This window comes from Leuciscus leuciscus (genome assembly GCF_965113295.1).
Source record: "Leuciscus leuciscus genome assembly, chromosome: 17".
In the NCBI taxonomy this organism is placed as follows: domain Eukaryota; kingdom Metazoa; phylum Chordata; class Actinopteri; order Cypriniformes; family Leuciscidae; genus Leuciscus; species Leuciscus leuciscus.
This window is the reverse complement of record NC_138741.1, coordinates 31,596,017-31,620,298: the sequence shown is the minus strand read 5'-3', so window position 1 is coordinate 31,620,298 and position 24,282 is coordinate 31,596,017. Positions and strand designations below refer to the sequence as shown.

At 38.2% G+C, this 24,282-nt stretch overlaps 2 protein-coding genes across 2 annotated transcripts in view; both read right to left on the bottom strand.

Moving 5' to 3' along the window:
- prkd3 (protein kinase D3) overlaps positions 1 to 2,361 on the bottom strand; it is an 83,828-nt gene extending 81,467 nt beyond the window's left edge. The window contains exons 1-2 of the mRNA XM_082143453.1: positions 1,960 to 2,361; positions 916 to 1,575 (exon numbers count right to left, since the gene is read on the bottom strand). Of these exons, the coding sequence (XP_081999579.1) occupies positions 916 to 1,203 (288 nt within the window). The 5' untranslated portion in view covers positions 1,204 to 1,575; positions 1,960 to 2,361. The remainder of the gene's footprint in view (positions 1 to 915; positions 1,576 to 1,959) is intronic.
- Positions 2,362 to 3,052: 691 nt separating this feature from the next.
- On the bottom strand, positions 3,053 to 16,526 carry mocs3 (molybdenum cofactor synthesis 3). Its single transcript, XM_082143685.1, has 13 exons — positions 16,316 to 16,526; positions 15,826 to 15,958; positions 15,648 to 15,740; positions 9,747 to 9,867; positions 9,578 to 9,669; positions 9,374 to 9,474; positions 8,140 to 8,248; positions 7,160 to 7,222; positions 6,881 to 7,044; positions 6,421 to 6,468; positions 6,078 to 6,174; positions 4,615 to 4,716; positions 3,053 to 3,251 (listed from the first exon to the last, which is right to left on the bottom strand). The coding sequence occupies exons 1-13, from the start codon at positions 16,406 to 16,408 to the stop codon at positions 3,094 to 3,096; spliced, it is 1,374 nt and encodes a 457-aa protein (XP_081999811.1). The 5' UTR covers positions 16,409 to 16,526; the 3' UTR covers positions 3,053 to 3,093.
- Positions 16,527 to 24,282: the final 7,756 nt, after the last annotated feature.

The window sequence follows — 24,282 nt, the reverse complement described above, 5'->3', positions numbered from 1 at the left end:
ATATGACCTTTTAAATTTAATCAACTATCAACACTTCTCTCTCTCTCTCTCTCTCTCTCTCTCTCTCTCTCTCTCTCTCTCTCTCTCTCTCTCTCTCGTCTACTTAGAATTGTCCTAGAAACCACTAACACACACCATGGAAATGGCCTAGCAACACCCTAGCAACCACACAGCTTTCAACATTCTTCAAATATTCAGTCTCTCTTCAAACTACAACTTAAGTACACTGTAAAAAAAAATTACATCCCCAAGTCAAACATTTCTAGTGACTGGTTACATCTAAATTTTTCAATTAGTCTGACGTATTATTTCTCATTGAGCCAATGTTAACAGACTATTGCAACAAGAATTACACTTGGGCCAATTCAAAAATTTTGATGTGACCAGTCACTAGAAAATTTTGACTTGGAGAGGTTAGACATTTTTTACAGTGTAACTATTTCATTCCAGTAAGATGTTTACTGTAATACTACGTAATAATACTATTACGACTGAGGTTAAAAATTCCCAGCCATTGCCCTAACCATCTGACCAGCAGAAATGTGCTGCACAACACACACATCCCACCTCATTTGCCGTGTTTGTGGATAAAAGCAGATTTAGATGAGATTGAATGAAAATGTGTTCTTTAATCAATCACTAATGCTCCTCATGCTCATCCACCTAAATCAACTTCCTGACGATTACAGGAATAAACTCACATCAGTCAATTAGTCTCACCCTTTTAGAAAAATTAAGAGAATTCAATTTCATAAATAATCATGTGCTCGAAATATTAAGCAAGAACACAGTGGGCTATGTGTGGGGATTTAATAGGGACACTCTTTCAAATGATGTTGTGATGTGTGACCAGGCAAGATTCAGAATGACTCTTGATGAAAGTGAGAGATCATCACACAAATAAAACGTTATTACCTTTTGATCGACTATGGAGCAGACCAAATCCTTGACAGAATTGATTGACAGATCGTGAGGCTCCAGGGTGACCATCTCCCTGGTGAGTCCGATCTGAAGGAGGAAGGACACTCCTCCGTGAAGGGAGCTGGTGGGGCTCGGGACACTGTGATTCCCATTGGAGAGGCGGACGTAGAGTGGCACCGGAGGGCTGGGGGATGGAGAGGGGGTCGGGGGGGCAGTCTGATGCTGAGAGTGGACGAAGGGTTTAGGTAAGGTCAGAGGAGAGGTGCTACTACTGGCAGACATTAGTTACCTCCACAGGTTGAGAGTAAACTGTGTAAAACGGACAAGCTTGGAAACCGTGGCCGATATCCGATGAGGGAAAAGGTTGTGTTTTTAATCAAACACAATGTTATTCTGTCCTAAGGCAGGTGAACAGAACTGGCAGAGTCATGTGCAACCCGTGGTGTACCAGGCAGCAGAATTGGAGCAAGGAATAAGGTGCCTATTTTTCACTACGTCGCCCTCTAAAAACATGAATTCCCGATAGCATATTCATGGCCGTATGTGCATTATCCAGCACATGTTGAATTGATAGTGTCACTCCACGGCTGAGCGATCAGGATGCCAGCATGATGCTTGACAAAGTGCTTTCCATTGTAATCCAGCTCCTCATATCTGTTTGAAACAAAAAAAAGATTAATTTCAGTCTTTCTTCCACAAGTCCCTGACTGGGACCTACAGACCTCATTCATTCGGCCATTATCTATAAGAATAGCAAGTTATTGAATATCCAAATCAGAGTGTAAATTCAAACTCCTTGTTTTCTGGAGGAGTTTTGCACATTTTTGTCTTTTGCTATGAAGAACTCCAGCTCACATCTGGAAACACATCTGGAGACCCTCCCACTCTAGATCGCATAACTGGCACAAGACCACAAATACCAGCAAAACAAGTTATACAATGTCTTTGTTCGAGCTTTATCACCATGCATCATTAACAACTGATTCTCAAGACGAAATAAACACACTGAACAGAGGAGGGAAAGAGAGGAACACATACCTTTAATGCTGGAAAGGCGTTTCCCTGACAAGTGAAGAGATTAAGCTTACTATCAATGGAAAACGAGGACTTGAAAGCTTCGGGGTTTCTTTTTTAAAGCTCCTGGTGTTTCATTTAGCCAGTTAACCATCGCTCGGTTACAGGCTCCGTTACATGAGCTCGATTTGAAAACTTTCTAACCTCTTCTCATGTCACATTACACGCGTCTTAATATGCGCTCTCCATCTCCGCGGGCAAATAACGAACGCCGCACAGACAGAGAAAGTAAAGGCTGAAGGAAATGGCAGGTCTGTCGAGCTGAAGAAGTGAAGTTGAGCTTCAAAAGTGCAGAAATGTTTTTCTTTCTCTCACTGGCGTACGCGCATGTCTCTCACGCGCAGTTTCCGTTATGTGAGTATTCCGCGTGTGCGCGCCCTCTAGCGGCGTCATTCCACGGCCACTATGACGCAATATAGCATTATAGAGTCCTGAATGATACATTGTAGCGGCCTTTATCTGTGATTGTCCACAAAGCTCAAGCTGTTCTTGCTCATCATAATTATAGCATTGATCACAAATATATTACTATTATGTAAACGGAAGGGTTTAGTAGTTCATTGGAATATAAAAATGGGGGGGGGGGGGTTCATGCATTACATTTCTAATAATTTCAATTCACATTAACTAATGACCTGTATAAAGTCATATACCTGTATGACTGCACTGTATAATGTTTGTAATGACATAATGAATAATGATAGCTACAATTAAATAGTCATTATAGCTAAAAAAAATTTACACACTCAATATATTAGTATAACATTTAATATGTAAACTCCTTATCACAATTATATTATAAATTAGCACTTCAGGTGTACTGTATAAAATGTACCATGGGATAATGATAACTATAATGAATATTTATTTGAGAACCTAATAAAAAAATCAAAGGTGCAGAGTAGGAATAACTTACTAGAATCATTATAAATGGAGAAATCACTCTGATTATATTACACACATTAAAAGATGCATTGAAACACAAAAATGCAGGGGAGTGATGAGGTGCCATAAAAAATCGAACCAATTATAGCATAAAGGAAATAAATAGACAAAGTGAAAATCATTAGAACTTTATTGCTTTCGTTCATTAATGAGTCAGTATTGAGGGAACGAGTGGTCTATGTTCTTGGCCCAGGCCATCAATCCTCCCCTGATGTCCTTCACAGTGATCTGCTCAGTTTCAAGGCCAGACATGTTCTCCAGGAGCTGAACTGCCTTCTGGGAGTCATTGCCAAGTTTGCACACCACAAACACTACAAGACAATAAAGGTAAACACACAGATAATGAGATAAAGTTAGCTGATTCACTCTATTCAAGCTCATTTACTCCAATCATACAAATAGTCTTATTTGACCAAATATATATATAAAATATTGTAAATTATTGCCATTTAAAATAACTAAAATCATCTCAAATTAAATTATTTATATATTATTTCATCTAGAAATCTTATCTAACTTTATAAATGTCTTTATTGACATTTTTATCAATTTAATGCATCCTTGCTGAATAAAAGTATCATTTTCTTTCTCTTTATAAAAGTAAAAAATTTGTTTTACAAAGTAAGCTTATTCACAGCAATCATACGGCACACAAAGAAGCTTCTTTTACCAAATAATATATATATACCAAATTATGTATTATCAAACGTGTGTGTGTGTGTGTGTGTGTGTGTGTGTGTGTGTGTGTGTGTGTGTGTGTGTGTGTGTGTATAAACAAATACATATAAATAATAAACACATGCGTACATAAACTGGAATAATTTTTTCAAGTCTCTTATGCTCACAAAGGATGCATTTATTTGATAAATGTGTATGTAAACTATATACATTTTACCATGGGATAATGATAACTATAATGAATATTTATGAATATATAAAAAATATATTTAAAAATGTAATTGGCTGAACTGGTTCTGTTATTAATTTTTATTGATGTTTAATTACTAATAATAGTTATTATTAACAATGTTCAAACAATGTTCAAAACTGTTTTTTCTCCTTAATTTTTTTCTGAAAAACGTGAAATTATTTCAGTACTCTGATGGAAAGTAAAAAAAAAAGAAGAATTTATTTGAAATAGAAATCTTTTGTAACATTATGAATATCTTTAATATAACTTCTGATCAATGTATTGTGTACTTGCTGGATAAGGGTTATTTCTTTCTTTGATTATATTCTTCTATTTCTTCTTATAACCTTTTCCTTGAGATGTTGGTGTGGAATATTCAAGTAATATAGTTTCATAATTTTAGGCTGTTTCTTTTCTTAGGCACTTAGCATCTATCTCAAGTGAAATCAAGGCTTATCCAATTAGTTTAAATAGATTCACATCTCATTAAAAAATCGAAATATACAAGTCTAAAAAACGAGGTCAGCTGTTTCTGATGACTTTCTTGAGAAAACCAATGGCATTTGGCATTCAGACGAGCGATTATTGTGGATAAAGATAGGATCATTATGTATGGCTCAACACCATCAACGTTCATGCCTGCGCATAGTGACGTTTAGTGTTTCTGCACCACGTTTATTAGAGCAGAAAGAACTGAGGTGCAGGAGAAGGGAGTGTTAAACATTAATCACAAAAAACGGCATATAACAAAAAAAGATTCTTACCTGGGACTTGAGATTTGGTCTGTTGTTTGAGGTTATTAATTGTATCTTTTAAAAGTGTGATGTGCTCAGCCTTTTTATCCTCTAAACTAGCAAGTGGAATGTCTGTCATGCAAGGTAAGAAAATTAAACTGAAGGAATTAACTTGATTTTTACTAAATCTCACACTAAATATGAAGAATGAAGAAACGTCAGCAGCAGTGAGACGAGTGCTAGTGCCTCCAAACCAGAGCACGAGAAATGAACAAGTGTTTATTCTGACCTGTAATGCTGCCTGAATCATAATCATACACTGTTCGTACATTGGCCAGAGGAGAACTGAGCGACTGAGCCTGAGTTCTCCCAAGGTTTTTTCTCCATTCTGTCACTGATGGAGTTTTGGTTCCTTGCCATTGTCGCCTTTTTCGCCTTTGTTGCCATTGGCTTTTGGCTTGCTTAGTTGGGGACATTAAATTGAACATTTACTTACATATTCAACAATAATATTGATCTGCCGGCACTGACACCATTAGAGCTGGATGATGACATCACTGTTTTCTCCAGAGCTGCTGTATATATATAATATATATAAATTAAATTAATATATTTTTCACAATAAAATGAAACATCACTGAACTTACTTAAGCTGGACTATAACGCTATTATCTTCTGGAAACAAACTTTGTTGCATTATTTTCCTGTTATCACTGTAAAGCTGCTTTGAAACAATCTGTATTGTGACTCGACTTGACTTTATGCCAAGCGGCTAAATGTTCTATTTGGTCACCTGGGGCCTGATGTATAAACATTGCTAATCTAAACACATTATTAGATGTTTGATTACATAGTCAAGCAAAAGACTAATCATATTGTGTAATCATACGTTGTGAGCGATACAACTGTGCAGCGGTTACTTCAGTGAAGTGGATCCATCGAGTGGATCTCTGAGCTGGTGTGAGTGAGTGGAGGCGGGGCTAATTTGCATATTCATGTATCCACATATACTAAATGAAGCAAGGGTATAGAGTTATATTCAAGTTATTTTAAAGGTATAGCGGAGGATTTTTTTACTTCCGGGTGGAATGCCTATACTATTGGTCCTCCTAATTGTCAATCATTCTGGTGAATCAATCAAACTTTTCAAAAAGTGGAGAGGGCGGGTCTTATCTAAAATTCGGAAAGATCCTCCGCTATACATTTAAGGCATGAAGAATTTGTTTCACAGAAAAAAACTTTTAAATATGTCATTTTGGTAATAAAAAATTAGTTTTACAATTATTGACAACTGTAGTGTAGCTAACGAGAGTAGATATTATAAAAAGCTTAAAAAAAAAAAAAGTTAATCTACTACAACATTAATCATAAAGGTAATTTAGGAAAATCTGAAACTCCAGTGCACTGACTCACATGTAGAGTTTCTGATGTATATTTTAATGAAGCGAATGTCCAATACTAAACTGTTAAAGAGGGATCATGGGAAAGGATACTGAGTGAGGTTGACATATGGCAAATGTCCACCTCTACTTTGGGTCGAACGTCAAGGAGGAGATGAGGGGTTGAGCTGTCCAAAATGGCTCTATACTCCTGCAATGAAAGACAAATATTATATATGTGCAATATTTGAGGAAGGAAGCTGCACAGAAATGCAAGATGACAGATCAGATCTGCTTTATATAATGACCAGCTACACACTTCCACAATGCTCAGTAATGAACTGGCTAACATAGAGCGGTTCTGCTAAAGATATAATCTAAACTACCAAATGGAAATTTAAACACCCCTTATTACATTCCTCTGCATGCCCAGAATTATGACAAATCACTGTACTACCTGCACAGAGACTCTCTGTTCTTTGGTTAGAAGATTCAGTCTCCGACACTGTAAATGCAATAAAACAGAAATAACTGAGAATAAATCAGCACTGGTTTTCATCACACAACGTTTAAACCAAAACCACCACAAATAAATGCTGATGTAGGCCATGTCTGATCAGGTGACCTAAAACCTTTTTGGTTTTGGAGTTGATTTTTGACTGAATGCTGAAAGGAGTTCTCTTTCCCTAAGTTTAATAATACAGTTACACTGAATGTGTGGTGCATGTGGACGAATTGAATAACTGCATGCTTTTCAAAGCTCAAGAGAAGCATGTCTCTGCAAAATACACTCTCCAAATAAGTGTGTGAGAGTGACGCCTTGTGGACGTTTAACCACAGCTGATTAGTTTGCATCATTGACACACACACAAGGATGACTATAGGAAGGAAAGTGTGAGATTTCCTCATGCTCAGACCTTATCCGTAGCAGCAGAGCCACAGAACTGCTCATAGTCCTGGAGCTCAGTGAGCGTGGGCTTCTCTCCACACACCACACACTCGATCTGCCTGGCCCGCAGACGTATGGACCGGAAACGCCCCTCCTGGCCATCAAACATCAGCAGCTGCTGCTCAAATGAGGCTGAACAGACCAGTTAAGGAGTTCCTTCATTATGTGCTGCCTACAGTATGGTAATAAGTGAGCTTAAAAGCATAATTGTTTCAGTTTAGGATGTCATTAAGGGTAGAAAGGATACATCCTTGACCGGACGCAATTTTCAGAACTTCTAATGCTTGAAGGCAACCCATTATACCAGGAACTGCAAGTATCAAAACAAGTCACTTCACAGTCATATCCACAATGCTGAACACTGCAACATGAACGTATAATTATGGGATTATGGGATCGTTACAGAAGAAGAATTCATATTCACTTTTTTTAAAGTCAGAAATAACTTAAAAATAGTTTTTTGAGGTAAGATCTGCAGTAAAAAAGAAACAGTATTGTTGGTTTAGATAAGCAAAGAACTTAGGGTTCAGTTTTAAGAAAATGAGAGAGACGGTCTTTGTCAAGACACTCATGTTCAAAACATGTTCATCTTTCTTTATAGTGTAATGTTGCTGTTTGAGGATGAAAAAGCTCTGAAAGTTACAAAGCACAAAGTTATTAAGAGTTATTCTCTATATCAGGGTCACTGTAGTCTTGAGTTTTCTTGCAGGAATGTAAAATGTCACATCATTTAAATGATTCCTGCACAAGGCATATACAAAAAAGGGGCGGGGCCTGGTTGAGTTGCATTAGTAGTGTGTTTCCGAAATACACTCGAACCGGTTGACCAATCACAACACACTGGTCCAGCCGACCAATCAGAGCACAGAAGGAGGGGCTTCATAGAGACATGCAGGAAACTAAAAAGCATTACTGACAGACTGGGAAGAGAGGAGATGCAATAATGTAAAATATGTGAAAAATAAGGAATTTTTTCACACATGAAAACCTATTCTAGTAGAGCCCAAAAACAAAATCAAGACTTTGTAAAAAGGGCATAGGTCCTCTTTAAATTGAACAAACCACTACAGAAGACTGAAACTATCTACAAAACAAAGTTTGTACAATAAGCAAGTAGTTGTGGCAGAAAGAAATATAGAACACTGTGGAGAAGAATGATGAGAAGAAGATGATGATGAAGAGGAAGAAGCTTTGGAGTATAAGCAGATCAAGTAGAGTCAGACTGACCCACTCCCAGGACGCCTCCATCAGAGCAGTTGGTGACAGTCTCAGGAGGAGGAGGAGAGGGGAACAAACACCGGTAACACGGCCCTCCTCTGTAGTTGTACACCGTGAGCTACAAGAGAAAACATTGAAATAATCAAAATCTCCCAATTAACTCAAAAGACACACTACATCTAACTGCATATATACTCTCGTTCAAAAGTTTGGGGTCAGTAAGATTGTTTTTTTATTTTTTGAAAGAAATTCATACTTTTATTCAGAAAGGCTGCATTAAATTAATCAAAAGTGACAGTGTTATTCAAAACAATTCACACTAAAATTAGGTTGCAAAAAAATTTATAAAAAGTCTTCTAAATAACAATAAAAAAGCTGCCCCTTTATTCTTGTGAAAAGTCAGTGGATGAACAATTGTGTCTGTGGTTAAAACGGTATTATAAATGCACCATAAACGTTTTCATGCACTATATTCCTGGTTTTCTAAAGACAAACGGCCACTTAATTTTAGGAACAGACAGTATATTAGGATGTAAAACTTAAGTTAAAATGGAAACTCTTCCATTCACTGTATTGGGAGAAGATCAAGATTGCAGTATGGGTATCTGTGTTATACACGCACTAAAAATCATTTCTTTCTTTCAACTTTTTTTCTTCTGCGCAACACAAATAAAGATATTTTAAAGAACGTTGAGGTAAAAAAAGCATTGCATCACATTGACTTCCTGTATAGGTAAATATACAGTATATATATTTTCATTTTTGGCTGACTGTCCCTTTAAAGGCACACTATGCAGTTTCCGTTTTCCTCAAACAGCGACCCTTAGAGTCGCAGTGGAGTACTTGTATTTAACGTTACTGTCGTAAATACCACTCATGCAAAGCCGTCTCTGCACTCTTCCGACCGCGCTTTCTTCATCGAATCTGCCATGATTCACGTCTGAAATGCGTGCTAGTGTCTTCCATAGAGGCTGCTTCATATGTTGTTGATGCATGTGACGTCGTGCCGTAAAGCAAGTCGTGATTCTCGCGAGATTTGGCGGCGCGCCACCTCTCAAACTTGCATTGCTGGTTTTGCCTATTCGAAACTGTTATATTAAGGTACAAATCTTGCATAGTGTGCCTTTAAAATAATGTGTAAAATAATCCAAATACTTGCGACCACTGTAAATAAAAACGTCAAATATCAATGTACAGCTCACTGTCTGCAGGTTTGATTGAGATATTGAATAGATGAGCTCACCTGTCCTTCCATTCGTAGAGCACTCGCTGACACTAGAGGCTTGCCGGCCAGGACACAGGCATCGTTCACGAGGTACCGTGTAGGAACGTTGTCTGAACAGTCTGCCACAATGTCATACATGAAGATGCAAAGTCAAGGAGACAAATAAATGGGTTTTGCACTGTACAGAACTGTGGAAAAGCTCAAGATTAACTTCTCAATAGCATTTCATGAGTGGATATTGTTGAATGAGTTGAATGGCGTTGTCTCTGGAGAGCTGGAGGTGATAGGGAACACACTGAACTGTGGAGTTCAACCTGGAAGAGATCACAAGCAGTCAACTCTCTGTCGTTCAGGCGTTCACCTGTGCTGGTTTCGTGAGGTAGGATGGTACCTGCTGATGGCCTGGGCGGCAGACAGGGCTTTAGGCTGACCTTGAGTCACTTCTGAATGAAGCACCTGTCGGTGTAAGTTACTCAGTTCCACCACATCATAGTCCAACAGGCCCAAACGTCCTGAAAACACAAACTACATTAACAACTGCCAACTAGTGCCATAGTACAATTACAGCCGAGTCTTCATGCAAGTGTTTGCTTTGGGACACAAACTAAAATGAGATTTGAAGGTTTTCACGGGACCCATTATGAACAGCAGATTCAATCTTCATCTCTTCTACTTTAGCATTTACTGTAGACTGGTAACTATGGTAACTTCTGTTTTGTGTGCATTTCTTTTAAATTAAAAAGTTCATTTAAAAAATAGACTCTCTCTAACTATTACAGCTGAATATGTTTGAAATACACTACCGTACAAAAGTTTCCGGTCAGTACGATTTTTTTAATGCTTTTGAAAGAAGTCTCTTCTGCTCAGCAAGGCTGCATGTATTTGATCTCAAAACAGTAATATTGTCAAATATTATTATAATTTAAAAGCAGTTGTGCTGCTTTTTATTATTTTTGTGGTATCATTAGTTTCAGGATTCTTTGATGAATAGAAAGTTCAAAAGAACAGCATTTATTTGAAATAGAAATCTTTTGTAACAATGTAAATATTTGCATGTTTTTGATCCATTTAATGCATCATATAGTATTATTATTATTTTTACTATATTATTATTATTATTATTATTATTATTTACTTGGTAGTGTATATATAATTTAAACTATACAATTTGTTAACATTGGTTTATTTAGTTACACTTACTAGTCTTACTCAATGGTAATTACAACATTTACTAATGCATTTTTTAAATCAAAAGTTGTGTTTGTTAATTTGTTAAAGTCCCCCTGTGGTGAAAATCAAGTTTATAATGTTGTTTATATGTCTATGTGGTGTTTTTAATATGCTTTAAGACAAAACATGTGCAAACTCATGAATCAACACCATTGCTGAGTATTTTCACCTTAAAACTGCAGTGAACCAAAGACATCGCTGGTGTTTCTGACGTCACAGACTACCTTGTAACTAGGGGTGGCACGCAGGGCCGGCGCGTCCATATAGGCGAACTAGGCAATTGCCTAGAGCGGCACTTTTGTAAGGGCGGCAAAATGTGTGCCAATCGGGAATGAACAATTCACAAAATAGGCTATATGATTTGCTGAGCTGCCGCTGCGCCGCCCTGCGCCGCCCCGCGCCGCCCCGCCCCCTGCTCTCACGATGATGGGAAGTTCGGATAATTTTACTGACTCTCTTGTTCGATCTCGTTCATAAAAATGAACGAATCTTTATTTGAGTCATTTCGTTCATTTAAGTGGCTTTAAATGTTACACAGCCAAAATCCCCGATCACATCCACCTACGCATAGTATACCGGTATGTATATATTTGCTTCCTCTTGGCCTAAAGTGTTCCTGCAACGGGAGTGTTCTCTGGCTAGAGCGCAGAACAGCGGAGTTTGTATGGACAGAAGTGCATGCCTGAGCTTGTGTTTTGGGTTAAGCTGCGTTGCTTTGACATTGTGGAAAATAGAATAATAGAAACAAAATATAGGCAATTAGCATTTTTACCCATTATTATCAATCTAAATTAATCTCGATTTTAATTTAACTTAATTTCGTTTTTCTTTATGTAAATTTCGTTTTTCTTTATTTAAATTTCGTTTTACTTTATTTAAATTTCGTTTTTTCTTTATTTAAATTTAAAATTTTGTTTTTTCTTTATTTAAATGTTTTTTTTCTTTATTTAAATTTCGTTTTTTCTTTATTTAAATTTTACATTTAGTTTTTTTCTTTATTGAAATTTTGTTTTTCTTTATTGAAATTTTGTTTTTCTTAATTTAAATCTACCCTTTACTGTGTCAGTAATTTGTTAGTCAGAAAAATATAGACTACCTTAAAGTATTGCTTAATTTAACAGACATGTGTGTGTGCGTTTTATATTGCTAGTGCAGCGTGGATAGGGGCGTCACCACTTTTGAATAAGAAACAATATCAAGACTATAAAACTCCTCAAAAAACGCGCACACTCTCAAACCTGACTGCACATCACATTTTTGACTTTATTGATTCTGCTTTTATTCCGGAGTCCCTTTTATTTTATTGCTCCGGAGTCGCATATCAGTCACAAAATGCGCCACGAGGAAGAAAAAAACATATATAGCCTAAGTCGCACTGGACTAAAGGCCAATTTATACTTCTGCGTCGAGTGTACGCCGTAGTGTACGTCGTAGGCTACGCACGTAGGCGACGCCGTCGTGAGCATTTATACTTCTGCGAATGTCTGTGTTGATGTGCAGTTACACCGCCGAAACGCTAGTTGGCGCGGGTGGGTTTTAATGTTCCAGTTCCACTGTGTTTACATTCCTCGCGGCTATTTTGAGTTTAGGTTTCTACGAGCAATGGCGACTGAAGGAGTCATACAGATGGCTGTATTTCCGCACTTCTTCAAGCAATCTCTCAGTCACTTGGTCTTTTTCCATGGCTCTTCACTGATCTTCGGAATTTAAAAATGGCGGGCGGGCGGTGCAGAGTGTAGGAGGAAACGCGATGCTATCCAGCCGACCAATCACAGATCTTGCGGTCCGCGTCGCTGCGACGCGTAGTTACATTTTTGAGGAGGTGCGCGTCAGGGTACGGCGAAGGGTACGACGTATGGTACACGTCAATGCGTATGCTACGCCGCACCTTCTACGCGCACCCGACGCAGAAGTATAAATTGGCCTTAAGTCGCTTTTTTTTTTTTACATGTATTTCTCTAAAGCGGCACTAAAAGAATGTTTTAAAACTTTCACAGAGACCTCAAACTGAAAGCACAAAGTCTGTCTTTAAATTTAATTTCGTTTTGTATTAATTGTATCTTAATTTTAATCGATGTTTCATCAACCAATTGTCTGGATTCAATAAATAAGAAGAATATATAAGCTATTAGAAAATAGATAATCAGGACACGGAGGCGCTGGCGAACCTGGAGCTCGTCTCATAAATGAACCGAAACTCACCGTGGGCCTATAAGGTAGCCTATTGCCTCACAGACCTGAGACATATAGATAGCTTGAAATGTCTACTTTTAAGCAGAACAATTCAAAACGAAAGAAAACAGACTGCGCTGCTTATGTAATTCGTATGAAATGTGCATTTCTCTCTGGCGCTGCGAAGATCGCGAGTCGTCAACTTCATCTGTCTAGCCGACAATGACATAAAAAATAACTGTTTTATTAGTAAACAATTAAAATGTCTCCTGCTATATTTTACATATTTGCCTGTTCCTTACAAAACACTGACAGTGGGGTTTTTGACGGGTTTTTTTTTTTTTTTTTTTAGCAGCTGCGGACAAATTCTTTCGACACACACACACACACAATATTACGTAACACTCTGCGCTTATGTTTTAAAAAGATAATTTAACATATAAATAAAAACATTTAAATAGCCCACTTAAAGTGTTTACTGCAGCACCCCCAGCACCCCCACTTCCCGCGGCCCTGTTCGGACCAGCCCTAGGGGCGGCACAAATGTTTTTCGCCTAGAGCGGCAGAAGTGCACGCGCCGGCCCTGGTGGCACGGTACATGAAAAAACATCCGAACCGTTCGGTTCGCTTGTCTCGGTTCGGTGCGTGTGTGCGTCGCGCGGTTCGACGCATGCGCAATGTAGCCTTGTGCCCGTGCTACTGCTAATACAATGCTAAATCATAAATCAGACAAATGTAGAATAACATTACAATGTCCAGCAATCGATTTAAATAGTACACTGGGTTTACTTAGACATTTAATGAGATCAACTCCACTAGGCTATATGTTGTTTTTTTCACGTGAATAAATAGGCTACATAGATCGACTGTTCCACGTACCGGTATGTACTTTAATGGTCCAGTGGCAGAACTTGCCAAGCGTGTCAAAGGTTCTGAGTTCTAATCTGCACTCGTATATATTTTTCTTTTTCATCAAAACCGATTATGTTTATCAGCGGTTGTATATCAAGCAGGGACAGATTTGTATGAATTTTGTTTTGTGATTTCATCGGAACGAATAGAGTAGCCTAGAGTCTCCTCAACGGACTGAAGCGCGCGTCTGAGTGAAGAATGTGCGGCCGCTGCGGTGTGTGCGCAAGCCACGAGAACACTGTATCAGCGCCACTGATCGCAACGGCAACGAGCACTTTGATCACTTGATTAAAAAAAACACATTTCAGCGCTAGATTGCTTCTTATTTAACAAACGAACGAAACGAATACTTTGCTAGTTAACTGGAAATGTTTTATTTATTTGTATTGGTACATCCGTGCTGGGACATAATATCAACCCTGGCAAAAAGTGGTGACAAATAACTGTCCGACACAGCCCACGGGAAATGAGAAGCTGCGTTTTGCAAACACACCCCATTTATGAAATAAATAAATTAATAATTAGATAATTCAGCTATATATCATATGCTGAAGTAAATTTTTGGAGTGTTAAAGATTAAAAGAAAAAACAACAACAAGAACCGTACAGAACCGAAAACCGTGACCCTAAAACCGTGATACGAACCGAACCGTGGGTTTTGTGAACCGTGCCACCCCTACTTGTAACCAATGATTCAACCACATGAGCATCTACTCTACCAATGCAATAACTCTGGAAGTGGTCGAATGTGGACAAGCTCAAAATGTTTTAGGCCCTGTTTACACCTGGTTTTAAGATGCGTTTTGGTCGATCACAAGTAGACAAGGGAGACACATACCCCTTTAAACCTGGTGTTTTAATCCATCCCGGAGAAGGCGGTCTTTTGTGGCTGTTCAAACACATTTTGCATTTTCGACTACCTCTGGAAGTGGTCAATTTAGACCCCGTTTACATCTGCATTTAGCGTCGTCCACTTGTGATCGGATTGACGAAAACTCTTTAAAGGACGAAAAAGGGATAGTTCACCCAAAACTGAAAATTAGCCCATGATTTACTCACCCTCAAGTCATCCTAAGGTGTATATGACATTCTTCTTTCAGACGAATACAATCGGAGTTATATAAAAAAATGTCCTGACTCGTCCAAGCTTTATAATGGCAGTGAATGGCCGTATATTTTTGGATGTCCATCAAAGTGAATCCATCCATCATAAAAGTGCTCCACGTGGCTCTGGCGGATTAATAAAGGCCTTCTGAAGTGAAGCGATTTGTTAGTGTAAGAAAAATATCCATATTTAAAACATTATCGACTAAAATAACTAGCTTCCGGCAGACGGCCATATGTATCGATTTATGGCGAGAGAGTGACCCTTGACCTTGACGCACAACCTAATGACGACCGCGGAAGCACAGAAGATAGAGCAAAACAAAACACCACTCACGAATTAGAAGTCTAAAACGACAATTTTTAAAGAGAAATGTCGGAGGAGCTTGAATGTTGCCGAGCCATGTTTGTTTGAACCGCGAGAGGCGTCTAAACTTACATCCTACATCATACATGCGTCACTGGTTACTCTTGTGGCGTACGGTCGTCTGCCGGAAGCTAGTTATTTTAGTCGATAAAGTTTTAAATATGGAGATTTTTCTTACACGAACGCATCACTTCACTTCAGAAGGCCTTTAAGAACCCCCCGGAGCCGCCTGGAGCACTTTTATCATGGACTGATGCACTTTTATGGAATTCAAAACAAGCTTGGAAGGGCCAGGACATTTTTTTATATAACTCCAATTGTGTTTGTCTGAAAGAAAAATTGTCATATACACCTAGGATGACATGAGGGTGAGTAAATCATGGGGTAAATTTTATTTTTGGGTGAACAATCCCTTTAATACCAGGTGTCAACAGGACCTAACTTGTACAGATAAACTCCTATACTTAACAGCATTATGAACATAGTAAACACACATGGCCACTTTACCTATTCCAGCTGCAGCCAGATACTGCGCAAGAGGACAACCTAAACCTCCACATCCCACAACCAGAACAGATACATTACTTATGGCAACCTGGCCTGTGAAGAAAAGAAGATTGTTTATGAAAAGAAAAGAAAAGAAAAGAGTTACATTATAAAGGTTAAAGTCAAAATATTGTTTAACCTTTAACACCAAGTTCTGGTAGGATAAGCTGTCTGCTGTATCTCATGATGTCATCATTGCTCAGCGTTACATTTGATTTCAGTGGTGAAAGATTGGTAACCTTCTCCTGTAACTCTGTTAATATTGAGTTTCCCTGAAAAAAAAAGGGGGGAGAAGCCTTTTCAGTTTTCAGATATTTGACCATAATTATGTGTCATATGACACTGGTGCCTTTCAAAAGACTATTCTGTCCAACAATTAATAAATGATTTAAGCTGTTCTATCAATCCATGCTTTTAAATCTTTATCTTCAGAAAGATAATAGTAATAGAGTTTAAGTGTCTGACCTAAACCTAAAAATTGTCATACTGTTTTCACTCCATACAACAACACATATAAATTGGCATTAAATATTCGTTGTTAAAGTCATTACATACATAACGGTACAGAATCACACAAATACTTTTGTCATCTGAACATTTGCAGAGTTAACAGAATAACTATTGCAGACCTTTTCCATTTGATGAAGTTTCTTCTTCAAAGCTGCAATCTCTCTCTCTCTTTCCAAGAGCTGTGTCTTCAAACTTAAAATTGTATCATCCATCACGAACAATCACCTCGATATCAAATTATTATTAAGAAGCAGTTATTATGACGAGCAATTATGTGTATAGAAATCACACTGTACAGGACTTCCGGGTTTCCGCGCGTGTGCGACCACGTGTAGCGCAAGTAACACGTGATTACAACAGATCCATAATACGCGCGACCCAGAGATTAATGTAGATATATAACCCACTCAATGTTATTACATTTATTTTGAAAAGACTACTGAGTATTAAAGGGATAGAACAATCTGAAACATTAAGTAACACGAGGGTGCAGCTGAACAAAAGTTACTGAGATAACATAACAATAGCTCTTTTATAGCTGTATTTTGCTTCAGGCGAACTGTCCAATAAGTACAGTTGTTTATGGGTGAAAATGGACATGTCACCAGATCACTGCCATTATTTTTAACATCACTAATATGCAGTTTAGAGTTTTCGTAAATAGTATTGTTTGTAATTGAATATGTATGGTACTAAAACGCTTTGAATTATTTTACTCTGCTTTATTTTGGCGTAGAAATGCGCCAGTTTATAAAATTATCTTTATAATTATTTATTTTTTATTTTATAATGTTGTTCTTTAAATATTGTTGGTAACCAGACAGCTGACGGTACCTGACTTCCATAGTAGGAAAAAATACTATGGAAATACTATGGAAGTCAATGGGTGCCGTTAGTGTCTGGTTAGTGGTTACCAACATTCTTTAAAATATATCCTGTGTTCAGCAGAATAAAGAAACTCATAGATGTTTGGAACAACTTGAGGGTGAGTAAGTGATGACAATATTTTCATTTTTGAGTGAAGATACAGTATTCTAAAGTGTTACCCATAGTTGTTGTTTTTCAGACCCCCTGATCTCTCTCTGCCTTTTTTGGACCAAGTAAGTTCATAATGTTCGTACCTTGCTAAGTTACTTTGTTACAACAAATGAAAAAATTTATTCTGTCTTTATAATGGTCAGTTCTAATGTTATTTTAATAATTGTTATATTTCTGACAAATCTAGGAAGCAGGAAAAAACTGAACAAATATCCAAGAACACACACATGATTGCTTTACAAGTAGCCTAATTACTTTTATATGTCCATAGATGTAAATTCCTGTTAATCGTTGTCTTTTTACAGCAGTTACACACGTCTCTATGCACCAATAATAATCTAAAGTGACTGGGAAGAGTCAGATGAGAGCAGACAACATGTTCAAGAAGAAAGGTTCTTAATTTCATTTATTAATTACTCCGTCTCAATATCATGTTCCCAAATTTATTGACTATTTTTTTAATTTCATCATTAACTTAATCAAAACCTCTTTATTTATTACAGCACAGATGTATTAACTGCTGCAGATATTGTGTCAGATCTCTCATTGAAGATCATAAAAACGTCTTGCAGCAGATTCAACATAAATAGAGCCAATGTTTGGGATGGAGCAATTCGTGGATTCAAGCATCGTACGACCCATTACACAACATGCTTGTTAAATTCACAGGTGACAAAGGCACAACTGAAGATGCAGTGGACACAGGTGTTCCCAAACGTGAGTTTCTAACCCTCCTAATGGACTGTTTATGGGCACGGAGAATCTTTGATGGTCCAGAAAATAGGAGATTTCTCACCTTTAACAACACAAGTAAATGATTTACTTACTGTACATCTACCTTTTATCTGCCCTGTTCATAATTGTCTTGTTTTATACTAACTGGACAATAACAGTTTACTACAGCTGCCAGAGAAGATGAATACTTCCTTGCTGGGCGGATGATTGCAGTTTCTATTGTTCACGGTGGTCCAGGTGGTGGACGATCACCTCACTGGGAGAGTTGGCATTAATGGAACAGTTGAAGATAAAACAGATGAGAAAAAGGCAGCTTTCTTGGAGGTGCACTCAATTTTTATATAAGCTCGTTTTAAGATTTTTAAACAGTTTAAAATATCTGTCCAGATTACAGGCATATGTTATAGCATAAAGTAATTTTGTTAAGTGAGAAACCTTATTAAAGGTGTAAAATCCTAATAGCAAAAATAACATAGCTCTAATTCATCTAACAATATTAATGAAAGCAGTTTACTATGATGATAATAATAATTTAAATTAAGAGTTATTTTTCTGAAAGTTATCATAATGACTAGATGACCAATTTCATCTTTCTGTTAAACACAGGGCCATTTGGACACACCCACATAATGAAAGTTGGTGGCCCCACATCAACGCCACCTGGACAGACGATGATTGGCTGAAAAACTTCAGAATGGGAAGAGGCAGTTTCAAACTACTGACACTCTCCGGCCCTGGCTGACATGAGAGACCACTCAATTCAGACAGGCTGTGCCTATAGAGGCTCGTGTTGCAATTTGTATTTGGAGGTTATCCACAAACCTGGAGTACAGATCCATCTCACAACTGTTTGGTGTTGGGTTATCAACATGTTGCACTATCACCCAAGAGGCTGTGACTGCCATAAATTCAGGCAGATAATACAGGGTTTTCATGACAAATGGAGATTCCCTCAGGTGGCATGTGCGATAGATGGAACCCATATCAAGATCAGAGCTCCACCTGACAACTCATCTTGTTATTACAATCAGAAGGGAGACTATTCCATCATTCTGCAAGGTGTGGTGGACCATAGAATGAGATTTTGGGACATTAATGTTGGACGACCAGGTAAGATACACGATGTCCGTGTTTTCTCCCTCTCCTCATTGTATGAGCGTGGCAGTGCAGGCACTCTTTTACCTCATTGGACTGAAACGTTTGAGGGGGTCGACGTGCCTGTTTTTCTTTTGGGTGATTCGGCTTACCTTCTACTAACTTGGCTCATGAAAGCTTACCCAGAGGGAGGAGCAGTAACACCACAGCAGCTCAACTTCTACCACAGATTGAGCCAAGCCCGTATGACCATTGAGCGTGCCTTTGGGTGCCTCAAAGGACGCTGGCGTTGCCTTCTTAAAGAAAATGAGACCCACATCATTTTTGTAAGCCGCATTGTGTCTGCTTGCTGTGTGCTGCATCATTTCTGTGAGATACAGAAGGAGGAATTTCTGGAGGGAGAAACCGTTGCAGAGGAAGAAGGATCTGTACATGATGAGCAGGGACACGCACAGCAGCAACACGACATTAGAAATGCATTGTGTAGCTACTTCACTACTATATGAATGGCCAACACCTGCAAATACTCTGCATTTAGTATTCACTATGTTAAATAGTTAAGGTGTGTTATCTCCCTTGATGAGTTCATTTTCACTTATTCTTATGTGCTAGTATAGGAACCACTACATACTGAACCAGTTTTGTCTGATTTAAAATGGATGGGATGGGAATACTTTTTAGTTTGAAATACTGTTTTATTTCCTGTTTAATTAGTAACAAATGTAAAGTTGACACATCTGAACAAACATTCTTTTTCTCCATTTCGAAAATAAAATGTTGTAGTAGACAGTCCTGCATCAGCAATGGTGTTTGTGACATCTCAGGAAACGCTGCTTGAATCTCCCACTGTTTGTTGAAATACACAATTTCTCTGTGTTACTCATGTCATTTTAATGCAGAAAAAAATATATCACAATGCATGCTGCTACATACACAATGCAGTGTGAGTGAGTGAGTGAGTGAGTGAGTATAACGAAGAGAATATAACATGAAAACAAGCAACAGGTTTATTTAGCTGCTTTTGGTTAATGTGAAGTATCCTAACTGGCTGTCATATTGGCAAGGGAAAGTATACTATCTATGCCTAAAGTTACGCCATAACTTCTGAAACAAGTGGTTGGTATTGTAAAAGTGCAAAAACTAAATAAACTCACCGTCAACCTCTGTGTCAGATGCGGTATAGCCCGGTCAACTGTGCTAGCATCAGTAGCATCATTGTAATCTGACGATGGCAATGTTGAACTATCATGGGACTGTAGTGGATTTTTCCCCCTTAACCCAACTATTTAGAATAAAACTGTTGCGTCTACTCATCGACACAGAGCGTCTACAAATCGACACCTAACAACTTTTATACTCCAGCTCTTGCGTCTTCAGTCGACAACTGGCCGAGTCTCTTACCCTAATTTACTTGCTTCCCTAAACTGACCTGCTGCACAGCAGAAATGAACAGACAGACATCAGCAAATGTCCTCTAAATGCTTCAATAACGGCCAAGAGAGTCTTCTAGCTGTTCTCAGGGAATCTCTCCCAAGAAGCAAGGCTGGAGGATCTCAGACAAATTCCATTGAGAAATCCCACCGTAAAACACATATACAACAGTTTTTATAGAATCGAGAAAACAAATAAGACTAACATGTCACTTTCAATATGATTGGTTCAATTGGTTCAAAAGCCCCAACCCTTTTCCTCTGTCACTGGCACAAGCAAACTTTGTTTTAATGATGACTTAATTCGTTAATCACAAGATTCTAACAGACTGTCTAGTTTCATTTCCCAAACTTTGTTATTTTTACATATACATACGCACACAGTCAAAGACACAAGTTTTCCATTGGTTTCGTACAGTACATCCTGTTCAAATAAGGTTAGATGTTAGAAACATGGTTAGTTTAATATACAGTTTAAAATTTCCACGACAGGACTCAACAACATCGACCGGATCAACGTCAGGTTTTGTCCCAAGTGTTTTGTCGAGGTCATCGTACCAGGGGAACTTGTCTTTCTCCTTACCTGAGCTGCCTGTTTTATTAAGTGCATCCCGCACTTGTATGTACTGCTGGCGAAGTTTCTTTGCTTTAACCCGGCACTGTTCCACAGACCTGTTAAATCCCCTTTCCCTGAGCTGCTTGCTAAACAAAGCGAATATTTCGCTGTTCTTGTGGGGTTTTGACAGTTGGGACCTAATATGGTCATCAGACCAAATATCTATCAGGCTCCGCAAGTCCTCACAACTCCAAGTGTGTCCGCGAGCTGCCATGCTTAAAGTGCAAACTGTCAACAAACATTTCTCCTCATCCCATAATGCACAGCGCAGCTGACTACGGCAACTGGTTTAGTTAAAAAATGTGCAGTTCTTTGGCAGTTGGTTCTGTTCGAGGTCGGATCACGTTCTCACCACAAACGAACCGCTCCAGAGTTCGTTTGTTTGGTCCGCTTTTGGTGCGCACCCGAGTGCGATTGCCGCATTCACACCTGCCCAAACGAACCGCACCAATGGGGAAAACGAACTCTAGTGCGATTCAACCGAACTAAATGAGGCAGGTGTGAAAGCACCCTCAGATGTGATCATGGCAGAGTCGACGAAGAAAGCGTGGTCGGAAGAGTGCAGAGACGGCTCTGCGTGAGTGCTATTTACGACAGTAATGTTAAACACAAGTACTCTACAGCGACTCTAGGGGTCGATGTTTGACAAAAATGGAAACTGCGTAGTGTGCCTTTAACTGCCCTAATGGTGTGAGTGTTCTTTGCCTTGTCTGTGAAGCCGGGTATAAATTTAATAGACTATTTTCTTATAACGTGTTTTAATTGAATATTAAATTCAAACTAATTTAAAGTTCTGCAAGAAAAGGTATATTAAATAAACCCCCTAAATATCATGACTGTGTGGACTATTACACCTTTGTTTTCCTGAAGTATGACCACCAGCTTTCAATTCGTTGGTTTGTGGTTGAGGAGTCACACTGTACATATGGCCTGAAGCCCCTGCAAGGTCATCATCTGTGTGGACTGATCCCAGAACAGTGGATTGCAGCCATATTTCCATTTTCAGTGCCACAGTCTGTGCGAAGAAGCTTTGGTATGACTCCAAATTGAGTGGCACACTGTAGGTAATAAGCAGCTATAATGTCTGGGTTGTTATTGCTAGCGCCACAGTCACTTTGCGTGAGTAACATCTGTTACGAACTCTTATGATCTAAGGTCAGAAGAGGTAACTTTGAGGTCATGATAACATTTGATGTGATTGGGGTGGCAAGCAGTGGTGTAGTCTACGTGATACGCAGGTATACGCCGTATACCCACTAGAAAAGGCCAAGGATTTGCGTATACCCACTTAAAAAAAGCGTGAGGATACGTATCAACTTCGTTTTGTGTCAGAACTTTCACACTTTCATTCATAAATTCACCCCGTCTGTGTTTGCGAAGCGACGGATCGAATCGCGGAATCCAGTCACAAATGGAACTTGCTATATAAAGCAGAACGTCACGGAATTAGGCTATTTTTGAATGAATAAATCAAAAGTAGCTGCTGTACAATGAATCAAATCTCGATATGGACTAGTGTCTATGAATATTAAAGCTAAAAGAGACTGCAATTGTTCTACGCGTCTCTGGGAATGAGCGCTCAGTGTGCTCCACTACACACACACATATGGAAGGCCAAAAGGGCCAAAACGTGTGAAACTGTCGCGTTAACGCGTATTTACGTGTTAACACGCAATTTACGCGTTAACACGTCATTACGCGTTAACGCGTATTTACGTGTTAACGCGTAAATTGCGTGTTAACGCGTAAATGACGTGTTAACGCGTACCTACATTTGGGACATTAGCACCACCTACTGGTTTGGTGCTGCTCTTGCTCAAACACAGAGAACCTAAATTAAGCTTGTAAATAGCAGCTTTTAAGGTGAAAATACATGTTCAACAATGACTTTTCAGAATATAGGTTACAACTAGGCCTACATATAATTACAGCATATTTTAAATTGGCCTCTGAAAGTCATGACCATTTTCACAATCACAATAGAAGTTGTGTTAGGATAATATTACACATTTCCTTCAAATAGTATTTTCATGTAGCCTACACTCCTACTGTAGCATATTTCTAAAGCATCTTTTTATAATTTAACTACTATGCATTATTTGTTAGAGAGCCCCTTCTGATAACACATTAAGCCTTGTGAATCTGACTGATATATATCGTATATATATCAACACACACTTTGCACATTATACATTATAATGTGTAAAAAAAAGCTACTTTCAATCACCTCGCGCCCAACGACCTACCCACTGTAGATATTTAGTGGCAGGTGTCCTTTTGTCATAAACACAGGAATTTTGTGCAAATATACTGTCTGTTATTGGAAATGTAAAAAAAAAATTCTTCCACTTGCTTGGGTGAGAAAAAAATCTCTTGGTGTGACTAGGGCTCTTACTGGCGCCCCCCGGCTGTTTGCGCCCTAAGCAACTGCCTAGTTTGCCTATGCCTAGAAACGGCCCTGGCTACATGTGTGTGAGTATCTCTCTGTTCTGGAAATTATTTTGAGTATTAAAGAAACTTTCTTCATCATCCTTTTCTAGTCTGTCTTCCACTCAGCGCGTTGTGACAATAGCCAGAACTTAGAGTTGTTTATTTTTTTACAACATTGTGTTATTATTTATTTTATTAACGAAATGTCAATCTTCGTGTTTATAACAGATCATGGTTACTACAGTGATGGTTACTATGGTTTTACTGTATTGATACAATAGAACTGTAGTAAAACCATGTATCTATCTATCTATCTATCTATCTATCTATCTATCTATCTATCTATCTATCTATCTATCTTTACTTATTTGTTGTGTTATTCAGTTTATAATAAAGTTTATAATAACTGCATCCAATTTCTAGATTTTTTGTAATTGTGTCATCATTTTATTTGATTAGTTGTGCCATAAAAGTAAAAGCCTTAAAGTATTTATTTTTTTATATATAATTGATATCGATTATTTAATTATCTTGTAAATACCATACAAATGTGGGGAAACTCTGGGGGAAAAAATGATTAAATGTGTTAAGACATAGGCTAGCCTATTCTAGTACTATAACTCGCTGTTAATAGACATATCACAGGGGGTTAAATGACCAAATATGTGAGTCGAAGAAAATGCATAACTCTGAAACATCAACTCTTATGGATTCCATGCAACGGTATTTTTGATGTATTGCA